The 21424-nt window shown below is 39.6% G+C and overlaps 1 protein-coding gene across 1 annotated transcript in view; it reads right to left on the reverse strand.

The window, feature by feature from the left end:
- Positions 1 to 21424, reverse strand: part of LOC119177180 (5-oxoprolinase) — a 129757-nt gene that overhangs the window by 62320 nt on the left and 46013 nt on the right. The window contains exons 13-19 of the mRNA XM_037428582.2: positions 16405 to 16493; positions 15875 to 15956; positions 15622 to 15789; positions 14644 to 14785; positions 10448 to 10560; positions 8226 to 8289; positions 5690 to 5790 (exon numbers count right to left, since the gene is read on the reverse strand). Coding sequence (XP_037284479.2) covers positions 5690 to 5790; positions 8226 to 8289; positions 10448 to 10560; positions 14644 to 14785; positions 15622 to 15789; positions 15875 to 15956; positions 16405 to 16493 — 759 coding nt within the window. The remainder of the gene's footprint in view (positions 1 to 5689; positions 5791 to 8225; positions 8290 to 10447; positions 10561 to 14643; positions 14786 to 15621; positions 15790 to 15874; positions 15957 to 16404; positions 16494 to 21424) is intronic.

Here is a 21424-nt window from a genome sequence, read left to right on the forward strand (position 1 = left end):
ACAAATTTCTAGATAAACATATTTTCGGGATAAGCAAAGTTGCGCTAATCGCCAGGAAAAATGAGCACCTTTTAGAAAAATCCCTACTACTTACCGGTTCATCATCAGCAGTTTCTAACCTTTTTTTCTCGTGCAGGTTTAAAAGAGGAAAAAATAACATACAAGAAACTTTAACTGGCTGGGTTTTGCCAGTCAAATTTGCAAGGCCAGAGCGTCTGCCTTCTCCATTATTATTGCTTTGGTGACATCAAGGTTGGCCACTCTAGAATTTCACAGCCATATTATCACCGCCAATTCGACATCTGGGAACTTCAACCCTGGAACCCACTTCTGCTGGCTGGAGAAGCTTTGCTGAAGTCCACCCAGCACCTTCTGCTTGTTTTTCAGCACCGTCGAAAGCATAGACAAAGAAATGCCGAATTCATGCGCGATGCTGCATTTTGTTTGGCCTCCTTTCTCCACATCCTTGATTATGGCAACCTTTTTTCTCTAGCATTAGCAACTTCTACTGCTTTGATGCCATGCTTGCCGCACTCACGCTAAGTTGCCGCTCCTCACAGTCAGCAAAAAATCCGTACTGCTTGGTTTGCGCAGATGAATGGAAATCACACCTCAGGAAAAATTATGTGCACTGCGCAAAGCGAATGAGACAAACTACGCCAAGTGTGGGCAGATGGCCTCCTTGCTCTGTGCATGTGCCACATGACGTGCCACGGAGTTGCTTGACAATCTTGATATGCTGCTGGGCTGATACTTCCCGCACTCTTCGCATTTGCGGAAAGTAGTGGCAGGCGCGGCTAAATAATAAAAAAAATTGACGGACTTCAGGCGTGGCAGCATCGCGCGAATCTTGTGAAATGGTCTGGCGGTGGAATTTTTTGTTCCACCCCCAGTCAAGAGTTCGAGTTATGGGCAATCTGACCCAAAATAACTTTGATGTAAAGGAAAAAATATACATAGGACGTATAGGTAAATGTTCGGTGCGGCGCGAAATTTCAGATTAGCTGATCTTTCGAGATATGCGACTACGAGTTAATGAGGTATCACTGTATTTTTTTTTACTGCACACATGCAATAAGATGACAATTGTTGTTGTAAACAGAAACATTATATCAAATCAGATTCATATGCAGCCCAGCCTTGTCACTCAGCCTTCAATTTGGAGAAAATAAACCAAGCTTCCCCATTTTAGAACGATGTAAGTAAATTTAGCTTGTATTTTACACCTGCAACATAAAACCATGCACTCAAGCACCAGTTGCCACCAAACGTAGGGGTCTTGTGTGTGAAGTTCGAAATTCCATGAAGAAAAATTGTTCTCAAGTTTTCTGCAGAAATCGCTGGTGTACTTTTCAATGAGGCCCACTATTTGGCATATTTTTATTGGGAGCACGAGTATTCTTTCACTACCTGAATATAGGCCAAGATATTCATCGGATAACTAGAGGTAAGCTGACAAATCATTTGATAAATGCAAGACATATAATACACTGTCAAAATTACAGATGACAGCATATCACAGATGTTCACAGCAACAAAAAAAAAAGAAAATGCAGCGTAAGAGTAATGAGGACTGACAGTAGGCAAGCGAAGTTTCAGTCTATGAATACAAAAGTTTGCTAGTTTCATCTTTTTTTTTTATTGCTAGAATCAGAAGCATTCCATGTTTTTCTTGTAAAATAAGCTGGTGCATGTTGAATTTCAGCGTAGTTTAAGAACTCTATTGCCATTTTCACATTAATTTTCTACTCTGGACTGATCAAATCAGGGCACCAGTTTCATTTGGGGACTTGCTACAATTGTGACAAATGCTGCCAAAAGTGTGTTTTTTTTTTCAACCCACAGGATAAATTCATAAATTTTGTTGATCTGGTCCAGGTTGAATAACCGAGTATTGATTGCATTGGTTATGCCAACACTTCACTTGTTCATCTTTCAGTAAAATACAAATCATTCTACTTTATAGAATGATCTTTCATTTTAAATGGCATCATTATACATCTAAACGAATCTATCTCTCAGACCAAAACAACCAAACAATACAAGAATACCATAAAATCTCGAGCAAGTACCCCTACCTAATAAGCACCCCCCCCCTCCTTATTTCTTTTTTTCGAGAGATTTTAAAAACGTACCAATGACACAGCAAGCACCCCTTATTCTCCCCTCCTACCATTTTCAGTGTTTCATTTCCTGTTTTTCAAACAGTGAATGCGTGCATAGTCAATAGGGTAGCACGGCTGTGAATTTTTTATTCTTAGTGGCTCTTCGCCCTTGATCTCGAACGAATTTCGATTCACGACAGAACAAGGGCCCCCGTCTAAATCTTGTGAGATTTTTTTTTTTTACTGCAGAGGGAAGGCGGGTGCTTGTGCAGGATCTCACTGTAGATATGAAAGGCTCCTAGTCTTCAACAAACGTTTACAAGCAACTTTTCATATAATCATAGCTTATTTGTGGACTCCTATGCATTACTGACACGTCAAAGCTGAGGGAATAGAAGGAACAGTTGGTGTTGACTGAGAATGTCCATAACCAAAGCAGGGGCTGCAAAAGATGCCCCAATTGATGGCTCCTGAACTAATTTGGTCACCTTGAGGTTCTCAACTCTTTCCTTTCTTGCAGAAATGTGCTCATTTTTTGTGGCGTTACATTTTGTCATGATTATGATGATGTTAATACATTGTAATTAGTGGCAAGAGGGCCAGTGATAGCCCGAGAGAGCCAAGAGGCTTTGTCATATTTGCTGAAAATATATATAGCTCAATTAGTAGGGCTAATCAATGGTGTTTTAAATAGAAGCAATACAAAAGCAAAACTTTAATATGTTTTCATACACGCCTCGATGGGTAGTGATTATGGTGCTCGACTGACGACTCGAAAGTTACAGGATTCAGCCTGGGCTGCAGTGGCTGCATGTTCAGTGCATGCTTGAGGCCAATGTGCTCATGTTTAGGAGCATGTTAGAGAACCTCGGGTGGTCAAAATTCCTGACACTCTCTACTACAGCGTCTCTCATATTCATATTACTGTTTAGGGACATAAAACCCCAACAATTATTACATAGAATGTCACTGTAAACTTCAATATGAACTTCTAAACAAGCATGCCAAAAATATGGGAGCAAAATAAATAATTTGCAATCACATTTAAAAGCCCCTGAGGCTGAAGAAATCACAGTTTCACCACAAGGACGAAGCACAATGTGATTGCAACAAATTGTAATGTTATACGAACTAAGGCTAGCAGCGTGCTCCTTTAGCATGCAACCCGCTGTAACTGAGCGAAATTCTGGCATGAGGAAACGCAGCTGCTAAAGCGAGTGAAGCAACCTTCATGCTATCTATGGTCTCAACACAAAAAATGCTACAAGAACACAACTTATACAAGGTATGAGTTCAGCTATGAGCCATCTGCAGAAGTCAAATATGCATTCTTGTTTTAGTGAAGGCACCCATCAAGTGTAAAAATTAATTCCAATACGTTGTGCATACACTATCAAAATATAGTGAAGAATAAAGACGTTGATACCATTGGCTCAACTATCATCACCACAAGAAAAAGGCACGAGATCGGTGATCGAGCACCGTCATTTGGGTCTGCCTGCGTTCCTTTCGAGCTACCACCCGCTTGCTCAGCTCCTTCACTAAACCCTCTTTACATTTGGTGGATCATGCTGGGTAATTACATCACCTATGCCCTGGAATACCGATCGCGCACCCTGCCGTCGACCATGCAAGTCGACGCTGCCCAACAGACAGCACCTCTCGCGGCCGCTACTTGTCCCAGCCCGGTTCACCAGCGAGTCCCCCCGATCTTTTCGGGCACTGAAGACAAGGACGTCGAGGACTGGCTGTCATCCTACAAAAAAGTCAGTGGACCAAACAGGTGGGATGACGCTGCTAAGTTGAGCACCATCAACTTTTACTTGGCTAATGTGGCGAAGCTGTGGTATGCAAACCACGAATCTGAGTTCGAAAACTGAGGCGCTTTCAAGCAGGCAATATCCTCGGTTTTATGTCTCTTTAATATTCTCGGTAAATATGTTTCTGCTATCTCGACGATGTCGTCGTTGTGCCAGACTTCACAACACATTTTGAGCGCCTGAAACATGTCCTCACGTGCCTGAAGAATGCTCAGCTCCAACTTAACCTCAAGAAGTGCCACTTCGCTGCTCAGTCACTTACAATTCTTGGTCTTTTCTATTAACGTAAAAGATTTGTTTTACTCTATTTCTCATGAAGATTTGTTACGTTCTGTTGAAAAAGTCATTGATGAATATGGTGTAATTAGATTTCAAAACGAGGTTGGTCTTTCATGTGGGCATTTCTTAGAACTTCTGACGTGCTACCTTAAGTCTACCTTTATTTTATGGGAGGATTGTGCACAGCTGCAGAAAAGAGGCATTTGCATTGGATCTTGCCTGGCTCCCCTACTGAGTGACTTGTTTTTAGCTGAGCTTTATGTGAAGATGTCGGAAAGGTTGAACGGTACTAAGGTAGTTAGAACTTTTAGGTATGTAGATGATTTCTTGTTTTTTGTGAATTGTCCTGCCGAGCAGCTAGTTGCTGAGTTCAATGGCCTTTTACCAGTAATCAAGGATTGTCTTGAGCCCTTAGAGTTGATGCATGAGCTTCCGCAGAATGGCACCATGAGGTTTCTCGACCTTCGCCTGTCGTTCAACTGCGATCATACCTGTTGGCATTATGAACCTCGTGCAACTAAACCCCTTCTTCCCTACCACTCAGCACATTTCAGATCAGTTAAGAGGGCGATTACAAAGCTTTGCTTTAAGAATGCCCTAACGAAGTCGTGTCACCATATGGTCCAATTCAGTTTCGATCAGCAAAGGAAGAGGTTGCTGGTTGCCGGGTTTCCCCAGGCTTTTCTTGTCTCCAAAGTTGAATGTATCTTGAGGAACAGCAAAAACAAAAACCGAAATGCGGCGAGATTCTTTGAGCAAGGGAATCGCACAAGGGTGTTACCTTACGTACACGCGGTTTCACATAATCTGAAAAAGATTGCCCAGCGGGCCAAAGTGCGCGTGCTCTTTTCAGCGCCAAACAAGTTGGAAAGGTTGTGCAAGATTACGACGAGAAATGCAAACGAAAATCGGGGTGCAAAACTAATCACAAAATTAAGTTTGTTGAGTGCGCTGTGTGTGTCGTGTATTGCCTGCTGCTATTTTGTGGTCGCTGCTACGTCGGACAAACCGGTCGTTGCTTGAATGACCGGCTGCGTGAGCATCATTACAATGTAAAAAATGGGGCAGGTGGGTTCTTAGCAATACACTGTAAAAAGTGTGGTTGTATGCCCCTGTTCAACACATGCGCGGTTTTGTCAAGAAATAGGAATCAACTTACACGCGAGATAATAGAGGCAGGAGAGATTGAAAAGTTGGGTGACAGGTGTGTTAATATGCCTCCTATCGCGCTGACGAAGAAGGAATTTGATTTCCTTGGTGTCCATTATGATGCGCAGTAATGTTGCGGTTACTTCTGTGCAGGAGTTGTGCTTATCGTTGTGCCCTATAAGTAGAGTTGTGATCACAAAAATAAACTGTTGAAAGTAGCGCTATGTGTGTGTGTGTATGTCCTTTCTTTGTGTATTCATATTCAGTGCGCTCTTACCCTTCTTAAACATGATTACTCTAACCAAAAGGAACACACAATTCATAAAATGTACTCACTTTCCCATTTGCTCTGCAATGCTCATGAATCGATGAGAGAAAAGAGAAAGCCGAACAGCATCCAACTCCAATCCTATTTTTTCTTCTTTGGACTTGCTAACCTGTGAAATTCACATCATATCAGTTCTGGTTCTTAAAAATGCATCACATCTTAAGAAATCACCACTAAAAATTGTGCTAATTCTGGAGCAAGCTGCAAAACACACGAAGTATGCATCCTTTATAGCAGAAATACAAAGCAGCAGGAAAGTAAAGTGGCGATGAAGCATTAAACGTCATGAATGATGATTAATGCCTTATATTCAAAAATATTACCATACATTTTTACTGATCACACTTTTCATAGACCTTAGGTTAGTGTGTGGGGTCCAAAAGCAACTCAGGCAAGGAGAGATGCCGTATTAGAGCACTTCAGATGAACTCAACCACCTGGGAGTCCTTAAAACACACTGAAATCGCACAGTACAGGGTCTCTAGCATTTCACCTTCATCGTAATACAACTACCATGGCCAGAACTGAATTCGTGTCTTTCGGTTCAGCAGCCAACCGCTGAGACACCGTGACGGCTTCTTTTCATGCACCTAACTCATCCCTTACACAAAAAAATAAGCTTAGTTTCAAAGCTTTTACATCTTATCAAACTCTTTACACAAAAATTAGATATAACATGACATTGTAGTGCATTGAATTTAAGCTCAATCCCTTATGCATAAATAAAACAATGCATAAATAAATTCTTAAAATTTCAAAAATTTTAATGCATAATTTTTAAAAAGCATTCAAAAAGCATAAAAAAGCATAATTTAATTTTAATGAAAAAAACTGAAACATAAAATGTATGTGCTTTGTTATGATGATGTTATTTCTTGATAAGAAGAGCAAGCTAAAAAATTTTCTTGCAGATGCGCTCAGGTTGATGTTAGACAAGATGATGCCCATATTATGACGAAAAGCTGTTTCTGTATAAAATAGAATATTTATACAATATTTAAGCAGCCTGATTAGCAGCAAGGTAGTTCTTCCTTTTCCTTTTTTATTTAGATTTTCGGCAATATGAAAAGAAGCGAAATCTGCGAAACCTGGACAATAATCAGCTGCATGCTACTGTTCCAGTAAAATCTGTAATACTCCACACTTTAAGAGGCCACTTTTATAATATGTTTTACATATGCTGCTGATGTTCTAATCAGTAAAAGCAGCTTGCCATCGAAAATAATGAAATTGCACTCACTACTATAACAACAAAAAACACAAAATAATGCTCCCTTGTGAGCCTGCGCCAATGCTTGGCCTTTTTTTAGTAGCCTCGTGGACAATTAATAATTGCTAGAATTCTATATCCCAAAACCACAGGTAAAAAATTGGGTACACGAATGACCTTCTTAGGCCACGATTACTAATCTCATTTTAAAAACTCTGCCACCAAATCTGCAAAAGTGTTAACTCTGTGAATTTGGTGTAGTGTGAACTATCCGATTTGAAAAGTATGACATATACTGGACGTCAACTTCACTAACTCCTCCAGTCAAAGTTTTCCTTTGAGAATAGTACTGTATGTGCCAAAGCTATAGCAATACAAACAAACATAAGAATGTGCTCTTTAAATTACACGTTAAACAACTTCATAAAAAATGTTAAAACCCACAGTCAGTATTTGACAGAACACCAAATGCTATATGTGAATGGACACTTTATGGAGAACAGTACATCAAGTACTATCAAAGAAAAAACAATGCCTCACAATATTAAGTCTGATTACTAGACACTAAAAGATGATGAGCAATAAAAAGCATGTCTTGAGGCCCTGAAGCTCCATATGTTACTTCTGGAGTTTCCTACCGAAGTGTCTTCTCATTACTTTTTCACATTTTCTTTGAAAATCTGCCTTTTTATTTTAGGTTTCAATGAAGTAGCAAATATGTTATATTGCCATTGCCTCAAATCGATATGAAGTAAGCACTTTCACAGTCTGTCAGTATTTAGTGAAAAACTTCATTTAAGTCTTCAGAGTACATGTAAAATAAAGTTACAAGAGCAGGCAGCCATGCACGTCAATGCACATCAATGCATCTGATCAGCCTATCAGCCTGCTACATGTTCACCAACACCTCTTTGATGCATCAGCAACATGAAAGTGAAATATGGTATATGCATGCTTGCGTGTTTGACTGTTCTTTGCCATTCTTCAAATAAAGAAATAAGCAACAGGCACCTACAATTTTCAAGGTAAGTTTTGAGCAGGAGTAATTTGTTGAGGCTGCTACTTTCACGTCAGTATTCTATTGGTATGTGTAATAGTGTGCATGAACAGCAGTTACGCTGAGTATTTACATTCATTTCTTTTGTCTGTGTCATTTACACACAATGTCACACACACCAAAAGCAGAAGAAAAATAGGTCAACTGATGACAACCAATGAATATGTTAGAAATCAGTTCAGTTGGGTGTTCCTGCACCACTTTTTTTCTATTTTCCTTCTGAACTATTAGCTTCTACATGTTAATGAAAACAACCAGTATCAAAAAGCATGATTACCTCAATGCTTATGTCTCCATGTTTCAAAATTTGAGCACAGCACGCAGGCTCCACAACAATTGTGCTGAAAAAAAAAAAAAAGAAGATCCTCAGAATTGTTCTGCTGTGGCCTGAACAATGACAAGACTCTATGATCCCCCTGATTTGAAATATCTTAATTTGAAGTTACAGATAAACAGAACTGCATGACTGGTCTGGGCACAGTTCCATACATCTGAAAAAAAAAAAAAAAATCTCTCTCACAAAGTTGAACTGTCAAAACTTCCCCATGGTAATTTCGAAAAAAAAATTTTTGCACATACCGGCTGAAAGGTATAAATTAAAGATAGAAGACAACGGTAAGAAAAAAGAAGAATAGCCACACTATAGAGTGCAGTATCAAGCAAGCCGGATTGGGTACCTGTCTCCCCATTAGGAAAACTACTGGGTGCCCAACAGCACTGCGATTTAAACCCAGTACCCTCCACAATGATGACGGACACTCTAACACTTCACCACTGATGCGTCCTCATGTATGCGCCTCCCAAAGTCCTCGCACTTTTCCTCTTCAACAAACTTGCCTACTGCTGGGAAAGCTTCATGATGAAAACAGCAGTGGTGAAGTGGTAGAGCATCCACCTTCAATGAGGGAAGTATTTGTAGGCTGCACTCATCCAGGAATGCACTCAGGTTATTGAGTGCTATATTCTAGGGTTTGGCATTTGTTTCATTTGAATAAGTTGCCACTTCTCATGAAATTACAATTAAAAAGTACCAGCTATTACCAAAGATACAAAAAACAATATAGAAAATGTGACCAGTAGAAAATTATGTTACAATTAATTACAAATACTTTCAGTGCCAATAAAATTCAATTCCAATTAAAAATGTCTATTACCAAATAGTTGCCAAATTAATTTGTAGAAAAAAAAATTCAAACTAATGCTTTGTCTAACTTTAGCCATAGAAAACTGCACATGTGCTTTTGTGGTAGTAATGTAGGACATGAAGCAACATTTTTTATTCCAACTCTTTTACTGCGTAGTATGAGAGAAACAACTTTAATAAGCACAAGGTTCCCTGTTTACTAGAGGTGGAGCCCCTTATCCAAAGCCCTACCAGCAATTGCAGCTCACCGAGCCTGGTCACAGTTCAGTTGGCTCCCATGACTGCTGCCGAACACTGTGTGCACTAATGTGTAAGGTGTTTGAGTGATATGACTGCTTGAAAATGCCGCAAACAGTGCCAGTGGACATAAGAGGCAAAAAAAGAGAGGCAGAGATGACGCCAAGAGGTTTCTCAAAGGGCTTTGTCAATGTATCCTGCCCTCTTTTTGTGTCACATGTTCTCTGGTGCTGTTGCTGCCGTCATCAACCAACTAACTCAGCAACACAAATCGTACATCTTAAGAGGGTATGGTGGGTAAACCCCCCAAAAAGTTGGTTTTGCAATTTGAACACCAAAAAATACACTCTACTCTGTGGAACAAACCTGTGGAAGCCCGACATCGAGCGGCCGCTCTAAGCAGTTTAAATGCCTGCCGAAGTGTGCTGCGAGCTCTCTGGCGTAAGCAGTTAGGCGCATGTAAAACTTCGTTTTTCTCAAACTGCGTTTTCTGTAAATTTTCAACTTCAATGTACCTTTTCTCAAAAGGTATTGAATTGATTTCAATGAAACTTTGTATGCATGAGCTACAACAAGTTAGAAACAATCTGAACTAAAAAAATTGCTAATTTAATAAAAAGCGAAATTGTAAAAAACTTACACAACAATACGCTCCCTCTGTGGTGTTGTGCAATCAGTATTTTTATTTTTTGTATAGAAACTTCATGAGAAATGTAATATTTTTAAAATTCAGATGTAACCTATGAGTCTTTACAAAAACACGGCTGAATATGGTTACATTCCTTTTGGTTGTCACATAGAAAAGGTACATTGAATAAGTGAACCCCTTCAAAATTTGGGAGTGGGCCATAGGAAGGATTATCAGCCTTGGCATAAAAAAGGGTGTCTCTTAATACCTAGTCCCATTTCTTGTGAGCAGGCAAAAATTTATGGGAATACTTGCAGCTGTTTCTAAGATATTACGCTAAACCTGACATATACCGCTTACCCTACCATACCCCCTTAATAAATGACATCATACAGTTCAGGCAAATAGCAAGTGCAAAGAGCTGCTTTGCATAAAAGTGTGACTTGTTAACCAACATTTCGCAGAATGTTTACTGCATAAAAATTCATACCAGTTATCATCAATGATGATAGCAGGGCCATTAATGACATTGTCTGCAAGGAGATTTTTCAACAGGAACACAGGAGTTTGATGATAGCTGTCTTCAAAGTAGCACTGCACAGTCTGGAATCAATAAAGATGTCTACATGACTTCTGCACAAGAATGTTATAGTAGTAATTCTGTCATATAATGTGACAAGCAAATAATAAAATTAATGAGGTTGCTAGTAAGCTAGACCATATAAACTACTATAAGATGCAATTCAGGTGCGAGTCTGGTCTGCAAATTTTCAAAAAATTTTATTTGCATTTGAAGAGCTAATCAGGAAAATAGTCTTCTCCTACCTCCCAAATGTAGAATATTTCACATAAGTGATCCGAATGACATTAAGCCACAATGAAGGAATGAATGATTGTTTAGCTAAAGTATGAAGGTTTTATTGCTTAGGCCTATTAGAATCTTTTCAATGCACTCTAGCAGTGCACTTATTGTTTTTTCATTTATAACTTGCACGTGACTCTAGTTCAAAAAGTGACACAGAACCTACTATGTGATAGCTATTTATCAAAATTTCTAAACCAAAATCACAATTTTCCACAAGACATAAAAAGAATCACTCTACAAAAATTTTAAAATTTGAACACAGAAAAAAAAATGTCTTGAATTTTGTGATTTTCCTGCTGTCATTTAAGATTTTTATTACCTACTACAATTAACCATTAATAATTATAAAACATTTGCCAAAATACACTCTGCATAAACAGTAGATAACTTGAGTGGCCAAATGATATTGAAGAATCAATGGTTGCAGGTTTACTAAACACATAAATAAAGGTTCTATATACTGAAAGTAATGCACACATAAGCAAAATTAAAAATCAAATAAACGTTGATCGTATCACAAATGGTGAAAATCAGCGTGCTATTAGATGATTATAGTTTAGAAAGTGAAGCACAGAATTTAGTGTAGCATTGAAAGCTAAGATATGTAGAAGACAAATACACAGACTGTTATACTTTATGTAATATGTTTATTTTGCTGGCTTGTGTAGGATGTCAAGCAAAGAAATATGCACTAATAATACTTTATTCCTTGTCAACATGATATTCCTTATTTGAGTTGAATGGAAAGCCAACAAACAGACTCTTGCTCAGCAAAGCAATTAGATAAAACTTTGTCTGAAGCAGTTGTAGCCATAAATTACCCAAAAGGAAGGTCTAGCACTCATGTTCAATATTTCATGATAACAAATTGTTCGCAACTAATCCCAGCGAGGTTTAACTTTTGTGAGAGGTTGGTATACAGAAGTAACCATGCAAGGTTCTAAAGATCATGAGGCAGAATACGTGAAGATGAATGTGGGGCAACCCACTATGGATCCGTAAGCCCAATTCCCTTGGCTTTTGCCAAAGCGAGCCACATAGAGATCAGTACCAGCAACAATCAGGGCATGCAAATGGCAGTCCTCCTCCATCACATGGCAGGCTTTGCAAAGTAACAATTTTTAGCTGCAACATGCAGCAGTCAACCAAAGTGCTACCAAAGTTTAGTACCTCCACAATGGTGCGCCATGGCTGTTTATGAATGCCCCAATCAGGAAAAGAAATGTAATCTGTTGTTAACTTATAGTGTCCTACCTAACCACCATGGACTTTGTGTCCACAATATGTATTATATAAAAAATTTATTATACAATTAAAATAAACCCAAAGTTGATACACGAGACTGTAAAGAAGCTAAAATGGACTATCTTTTCAGAGCACAAGATCCAAAAAAACATAAGAAACTAGAACATTTTAGTGGACTTCTACTATATACAGGGTGTCCCAATTATCATGCAGCATGATTTAAAGAAATAAGAACGGTGTTACGCGAACCAAACCTAGTGCATATCGTTCCCAATATAGTGTAGTGACCACTACTAATTTTTTAGTTATGATATATAATTAATTAGTTATAATTATATTTGCAACTCAGAAAACACTTATACCTATTTATCTAAATGTGAATTAGACAGATGCCTGCATGTTGAAATGACATCTGTCTAGGCTACTTTCAACAACGTACTAATTGCATGCTCATTTTTTCATCTTAATAAAGAAAGCCCACACAATATTAAAAATAACATGTGACTACGCTCTAACCTGCAAAAAAAAAAATAGTACCCTCAAATAAGCTTACTGCAAGCAACCGCTTTGCCTCTTTTCCGTTGACAAAGACAGCGTTCCGCACATTGCAAGGGTACAGGTCAAGCGCCAATATGTGCAGGAATCTTCTAGGGATTCCTTTTGCTTGATTGTGCGTCACTATCATTTTCCATATCTCATGGCCAACTGTTTTTATTGATTAAGTGGCTGAAACACTGTTTTGATTACAGCCGGACTGTCTAAGCTCACAGCAGTGTGTTTCTTCGGACAGGAAGTGGCAGATGGCGCGTTCTGCATTTTTTTTCTTTTACATTTCTTTTAATACTGGCTACCTCAAAGTGAGCCTGTTTGAAGGCGCTGCTTACAGATGCGTGCAGCAGTCTAGTCACATGTCATTTTGTATATTTTGCGGGCTTTCTTTACCCACATGAAAAAAATGAGCACGCAATTAGTACATTGTTGAAAGTAGCATAGACAGACGTCATTTCAACATGCGCACATCTGCCTCATTGACATTTAGATAAATAGGTGACTATTTTTTTTAGTTGCAAATATAATTATGACTAATTAAGTAATTGTCATTAATGAAAAAATTGATATTTGTTACTATACTATACTGGAAACAATATGCACTTGGTCTGGTTCACGTAACGCCATTCCTACTTTTTTTTAAATAGTGCTGCATAATAAACGGGAGACCCTGTATATTGTTCTTACATAAACAAGTGAGAGCCCACAGTTTTGTTTATATAAATGCCTATAGTACTAATACTTCCTGCCATTTATAAATACCTCTACATGCTTATAAGCTCGAATAAATATATTTAACGTATTCGTTTAGACAGTTGCATTAGGCAGCAAGTCCAGTAGAAGCAAAAAAGTATGAAATTTATCCATGCCCTCTGACATTGTGAATTGCTTCTACCGAATCCTGCAAGGTGGCAGAGGAGTTCAAGTAAAACTGACAACCACCCCATTTGTACCACAAAGCCGAAAAGTAAAGATTTCTCAGAAAAAAAATCTTAGTAGCCAAAAAAATTCCTCCTGGTCTGGGGATCGAACCCGGGACCAACACCTTTCTGGGGCGATCGCTCTGCCAACTGAGCTAACCACGGAGCTAGCAAGTGGCAGTGTGAAGGCAAATGAATCGATAACTCAAATCATACGGACAGCGTATATTGCGAATTAGTACTGCAGAATCTCTTGTACTTGGACGAAATGTTCGGCTACTAAAATTTTCTTTCTCAAAAATCTATATGGGTTTCCTTGCAGCTTCATGCTGCGAATGGGTGGGTGTCAATTTTTATTTCTTGACCTCCAACATTGTGTAGCATGATGTAGGTCTGTGCCATCTTATCTCAGAGTAATGGAGACACAAAAGTACAGTGCAATGATTGATTGAGGTTGGAGGGCACAATTAAATATGGCCACAGTGGCATGGCTTCAAGATGCAGGTGGAATGACACAAAATGGGAGAGCCCAGATTATGACAGCGATGGCCATTATAAAAGGGAACATGTAGGCACGTGGCCTGAGCTCTGCAGCGACTGCCTAGAGCCCCATCAACCGACAGGTAAGGAAAACACATCTGCTCTTGGCGTTATTTATCGGCAAACAAGATAATGAGTCATGTTCAGTAGATAAGCGCTACTAGATTATGCTCCTCTCTCCTCTCACAACGGGCGATGAGACAGTGTACACAATGTCGATGTACACTTGTGCGACAAAGGACGACAATGCACGGAATGTCAGATGCACACAAAACCTTTTATAAACTGCATTACAAAGCGCATTTAGATGTTAATAATCCTTCATCTTCACCAAATGTACAGTTTACTACTTACAATGTCCTCACACTCTGTCATCTGCAAAAATAAGAGAGCAAATTCCTACAACGAATGAACAAAATAAGGGGAATTTTAAAGGCTCATTTTTCTTTGTTAAGCAAATTATTAATGAGAACTAACAGATAGTTCTCATTAATTGAGTACCTAAAACAACATAATGTAAGGCTAACATTAAATCACGCTGAAATGAAACGGTACTAGTGAAGGCACCTGTATTGGCTGTGCAGACTTCTCTTCTCCAGGATCAAGGCATTCACTCTCTGGAAGGCACGTGCGGCCCACAGCTCGAACACGAATGTCATCAACAATTATGTTGCGACCTTGGAGTACGAAGCCAAATTCCCGCTTGTACCTGCATCCCATTGCAAAACGGCACAATGACAAGGCTCACTATAATGGAGAGAATGTTGAAACCAAGTATTCAAATCCTGTAACTACAAGTACTGCTTTTGTTGAGCTACCATTATGTCAGTAATAATGTACAAATGGAAAAATTGATTACATTAGGATGAAAAAATATTTTCAGATTGTTTTCTTTCATTCTAGTATAACAAATAATCAACGCACACGTTTTTCTCCTGATCTTAGCATCTGTACAAATGGAGCAATTTTAGCTTATTGACATGCTCATTACGTGATGATTTGATTGATATGAAGGGTTTAACATCCCAAAACCACCATAAGATTACAAGAAACACCGTAGTGAAGAACTCTGGGAATTTAGACCAACAAAGGTTTTTTAACGTCCACCAAAATCTGAGCACACGGGCCTACAGCATTTTTGCCTGCATCGAAAATGCAGCCACCACAGCTGGGATTCGACCCCGCGACCTGCGGGTCAGCAGCCTTAACCCCTAGACCTTAGCCCCTAGACCAAGGCAGTGGGACATGCTCATTACATCTGCAGCAAAAGTACATCCGAAACATATTTCACTTAAGCAGTTGTCACAAAGCCTACTTTAACCATGCTTGAAGGATGCAATTGCCAGGATTCCAAACACCCATGAAAAGGTGAAAGACAGTGGCGCTCCAAAGTAACAAATTATCATTCATGACACACTCGCACTGGTATGACGCATGCTTTTACCAGACTCATTCTTTGTACATTGTATTAAATTTGGCATATTTATCCATTCTATGGCTTAGAACATATCACTTTTGGAAAAAAACAAGCAGTAATTAACTGACCTTGACATGAAGGACATTTCAAAGTTTCCAAAAGTGGATACAGCCTGGCCAGAAGTAGACGCAGGAGACGTATTCGTGCCACTCTTCGTGGCTTCAGGTGGGCACATGAGAGCGCAATCAGTCCGGTCATAGCGCATGTTAAGGAAAGGTTCAACAACGATGTTCTGGCTGAAAACAAATATATATTACAATTTCAAACCATGTTTACCCACGGCCAGTTAGTTATTACAGCATTTATTTTTCGCAAGCTTACATTTCGAAACCCTGATGTCGAAGGGCTTCTGTGCACTTCAAACTCAATGCTTTGATTCTTGCATCAATCGTCGGAATGTTTCCTAAAAAACAATAAAATCCACGCTAAATTAACCATGCCATTGTTTCCATAAAATAATCCAACAGAACACAAAATGCTCCGCATGAAATTAACCAGGTATCAGCACAGTCCTAAAATGTTGCAGTGAAATGTTACTTATAATTTGCAAGATAACTCCAAGCCATCATCATTTTGTAAAAATTATTCTATATTAGGCATACAGCTAATATGAATTCCAAAAGTACAAGTCTATGCGTAAATTTCAACTGAAACATAAAAAAATGGAGAAAAGTTGTCATTACTTGTGTTGAATTATAATAAGCAAAAGCAAGCTACAAGCATCATTTTTTTTTTACTAATTGAGCATTTGTTTAGTCACTTTCTAAACAGGCCCTGCATTTTTCCATTTCTATTCTGACTACCGATTTTTCGAACTACACCATTCAAGTGAAATACCACAGCGCTCTCACCAGCAGTATAGGTCATAAAACATGGCTCCTGAGCCTCTTCCACAACATCAGCAAGTGCCATGCCATAGGCTGATAATATACCTGCATATCTTGAAGCAAAACAAAAAAATTAACACCCATACTCTAGAAAGTAAAGCCTTCTTTGTAAATATGTTCACACAAAAAATCACAAGCCAGCAAGCACTGCTTTATGACTGCACCTCTGTTATACCATCTAGTAGCTTGACAAGATGAACAATGCCATACAACAATATATTATGTAGTTTTATGTGCCGAAACGAGCATATGATTCTGAGGACCACCATAGTAAAGGGCTCTGTAAATTTAGACCATTTGGTGTTCTCTAACATAAACTGAGATCACAGATTACATGGAATCATACAACACATCCCAGCATTTTACCTGCATTAGAATTAAATATGGACAATGCAAAACATTGTCTACTTGGCATTTAAACATGTGATATAGAAGAAGGCATTTTTTTTTTTTGTAATGGTTATTCTTATGTCATGACTCAATGGTGCATCACAAGCTGTATGTTTCAGGTGCACTAACTCGCTGAGACCCGCTGAAGGGGCATCACTTGCTTTAATTCTTTTCTTGAGCCATAAACAACTGATAGCAACTTCCTTGTAGTTGAGCAATCTGGGAGTAAATGTGAGCCCATTTAACTTACTGATGTACGGTCGGACAAATCTTCGACTATCGTGTATGAGTGGCAGTTCTTTTTATTCTTTTCTATATGACTGAATTGAGTTCCGAAAACGGTGTGGACATGTGCATGCCCACAAGGCACATATGTCCAAAACAATTTTTTTGCAACTTTGTTCCATCATATGACATTTACATACAAAAAAGTGGCCGCTGTGCTCGATAGCTAAAGTTTTGGCCGGCTGTACATAATTCATGTGTCAAGCCCTGATGAATCGTATCACACTGAATTAATAGCAGGCTATAATGTTCTTTATTTATTTATTTATTTTTATTTTATTGATACTGTAAGCCTTAACAGGCTCATACAGGAGTGGGAAGAAATTATACAGATTGTCATCTTCACATTAGACAAAAAAAAATAAATGAACACGGGAAAAAATAAGAATGAACAGTACAGACTACTCTAAACAATTACAAATTACAACTGTACATCTAGTCGAAGAACCAAGAAATAAAACAGAATAAAAACACCACAGGCTAACAGGGAAGAGTGCATATTAGACACAAATCTGAGAATTAAAACATCGAGTGGCATACAAGTCAAAACGTACATTCAATGAAAAGGTGCGCCATTATTCTACAACGCTGCAACTTACTGATCCAATAACTTTTCAAGATTGGCAGTGAATGATTCGAGAGATTCTGAGGACACTATATCACGTGGCAGGTTATTCCATATTTCTATTACTGACGGAAAGTAGGAATACTTAAATGAATTGCAACGGGAGATGAAAGGCCTGATACTCTTGTCGTGGTTCGTTCTGGCAGAGCGCTGATATGGTGGTTTCAAGTACTCGTGTTTGTTGATGTTAATGTTGTCATGATAAAGCAGATAAAGAAATTTTAATGCAGCTATGCGTCGCCGGATCGCCAGTGTTTGAATGCTTGCCCTATTGCGAAGCGCGGTTATGTTGACATCTCGAGAATACTGAGAATACACAAATCGGAGCGCTTTATTTTGTATTCCCTCCAGCTGGTTAAGAAGGTAAGTTTGATGCAGATTCCAGATTACACTGCCGTATTCGGGGATTGGTCGTACAAGGCATTTATAACTTGTTAGTCTAACTTTGGAAGGGGCTAGAGCGAGTTTCCTGCGAAGATATCCCAGCTGTCTGTACGCTTTTGTGCATGTCTGGTTAATGTGAACATCCCATTTTAATGTGTTTGTGATGGTAACACCCAAATATTTCACCGAAGCGGCCTCTGCTACGTGTAGTCCATTTAAATGATACGCAAATTTTAAGGGTGCTCTCTTTTGGGTTATATGCATATACGAGGTTTTTCCTACGTTTATTTCCATTCCCCATTCTTGACACCATCTTGAAATGTTAGTTAGGGAGGTATTAAGCCGTAACTGATCGTCGATCGCTCGTACTGTGGTATAAATGACACAGTCGTCAGTAAACAGTCTAACTGTGACGTCAGGTTCAACATGACAATGAATGTCATTAACGAAAATTAGGAAAAGAATCGGGCCTAGCACAGACCCTTGTGGGACCCCCGAGTAAACGTCTAACTCTTCAGATTCAGCGTCGTTTACTTTAACGTGCTGACTGCGGTTTGAGAGGTAGGCGGCTATCCAGTGTACTATGTTGGTTTCAATCCCGATAATCTTCAGCTTGTTAATTAGTTTTTGATGGGGCACCTTATCAAATGCTTTGAAGAAATCTATGAATATTGCGTCACATTGAAGTCTTGAGTTAATTACGGTAGCAAAGTCATGTGCTATTTCGAGAAGTTGGGTTATGGTAGAGAGCTCTTTCCGAAAGCCGTGTTGTTTGGAGTAAAGTAGGTTGTTATCTTCTAAGTAAGTGGTGATTGCCTTGTTGACTATATGCTCCATTAGCTTGCAACAAGAACTAGTCAGTGAAATCGGCCTGTAATTGGTCACAAGTAATTTGTTACCCCCTTTTCCATTTCAGTAAACTTTTATTTTCCCTATACGACCAGGCAGTAACTTGAACATGCCTTGAAAACTACCAGAAAAGCACCATCTACGAGCTTGAACAAAATTTTTTTTCTGCATAGTTATCCAGCTCCCTTTACATTTATTGTGTTTCATTTCCTCGTAGCTCACCACAGCTCACTAATAGGCCATGGCCAATGCACACAGCTGAATGTTTTTTTCACACAGTTTGCAACCAGATGAAACAGAAGTTTTCCTCTGATTTTTCAAATATTTAACTTCATTATTAAACGAGTGGTCTGTAAGTCACTTACTGCACAGCAGAGGTATCCACCCCGAAATCTACTGCTGACCTATGAAGCAGTCAATATTTGATCACAATGTATTTTGCCGCCTTTATAAGGTATACTGTGTGTTTATAATAGACTGTTGTTAGAATGTGATGTAGTAAACATCAAGTGGTACTGGTCAGTCCAGCAACCCATAATAGGTATTGCTAACCTGGAACACAAGGTAATCAGATTAAACAATGTTCTTACTATGGCCTGTAGTCACAGTTAATGCAGTTCTATACTGCCTAGCACTCCTGCTGCAGCAGTAGAACCTCATTGATACGTTTAAAAAAAAAACGTGGGAAATAAATGTACGATCCAGAAAAACTTATGATCCAAGTCAAACATAATATAAGGCTGACAAGTCTATATAAACGTGTAAGAGCAAAAAACATTTATTTCTCAAAAAACATCGCAACTTTATGCTGTTGCCTTTCACTTTTGAACAAGAAAAGCTCCTTCTTCCCACAATGCAGACCCTTGTCCACATTTTCGTTGTTTTTCCTGCAAAAGAAGCTTTGTAAAGCTACAAGTCCAGCAAGGGCTTCAGTGAAGTTAGCCGGTCGGCACAGGCTATCGTTCTCGCCGCTGTCTTCCGGTACGTCGTCCCCACCTCCTTCGCTGCCTCACCCCCCCCCCCCCCCCCACCACCTCCACGACACTTTGAAACTCGCAAGCTGGAACGTTTTCGTCTGTCAAGACTATGAAGACCAACTCAGCGAAGAGGGTGCGTCGACATCGGTGGAGAGGAACTCCCCATTGATGTCGTTGTCGATGTCAGACGCGCACGTCATAGGATTGTCTTCGCTGCACTCTGTGTCCTCTGATGCAAGCTGCCACTGAAAACCCCATTTTCTGAAACAGCTGCTCCTTAAGCCCACTGCCATCGAAGTTAACTCTGGAGCACTCCAGAGGCCTGTGCCATGACCTGCTCTGAGGTCGTGGCTTGTGCTTGCTTAAACCCCTTCAAGAGCGCCTCCTCCAGTTCCCCATGGCGGGCTCCACGGGCTTGCTTTGTTGCACTGCCAAATACCACGGCGTTCGTCTCAATCCATTTCCGTTTCGACACCACAATAGTCACAGTAGACGCTGGCAGTCCTAGTTCATTCATTATGTCGATTCACTTCCCCTTAACCAACAAGGGCTTGCGCTTCTTCTACGCCATGCCAGAGACTACTGTCTCGAATCGCAGTCTGTATACGCTGACAAACGTGCAGCCTCGCTATAGATGTCAGACTCTGCCCAGGCGGCGCTGTGAAAAATGCCACCACCAGCACTCCCATTGCCGCGCCGGCCATAAATGAGTAGTGCAAAAAGAGCCATCCGCAAGTGAATGTGTACAGGCCCTCCTTTTTCGTTGGTGTTGATGCGCGGTTTCTCGAAAATCAAGGACCTGGCAAGCCTCTTCCTTCAATCCAAGCTCGCTTCATAAAAGTAGAAAACTTATCAAAACGAAATGTGAGTACAATGCAAAAAATGTTTGTTATTTCGGTGTGCTGCAAGCAAGAATTGCATGACATCTACTTCGAGACAAGCACTCCGACGTGCATTTCGTAATGCCTAAATGCGTTAAACTTGGGCATACACACGATTGCAAAAGTGTTGAAGTGCATACATGAGCAATATAACGATCAGTGGTACGAATACAGTCCCTTTAAGCAGCTTAAAGGGACTGTCTACCGCTCGGAAAAATTTCCGATTGTGGCGCCAATGAAAAGATCGTTCATCACATTGGCGGCAACAAGCACGCTTTTGTGCCGGAAAAAAAGGAATAATAATTTTAACTTGATGTTGAAAGCCTATAAAAAGTTACCAGTAGCGACACACAACAGCGAATCTGGTAAATCTTCAAAATCGATTGGTAGGACGACAAATCGTCGCAGGTAGAATTATTTTGCTTGAAAACAAACATGTTTAACTTGAATTTGTATTTTATGCACTTGAAGCAGCTTTGTATTGCACCAGAGACTAATTTTGGCTTTTTTTTTTTTTTTCAAGCGTTCAAAAAGGCGCCCAGTGGCGCTGCCGGCGGTGTGTTCGCTTGCATGCGTGTCTGCCTACAAACGGC

Source organism: Rhipicephalus microplus, chromosome X (assembly GCF_043290135.1).
Source record: "Rhipicephalus microplus isolate Deutch F79 chromosome X, USDA_Rmic, whole genome shotgun sequence".
NCBI lineage: Eukaryota > Metazoa > Arthropoda > Arachnida > Ixodida > Ixodidae > Rhipicephalus > Rhipicephalus microplus.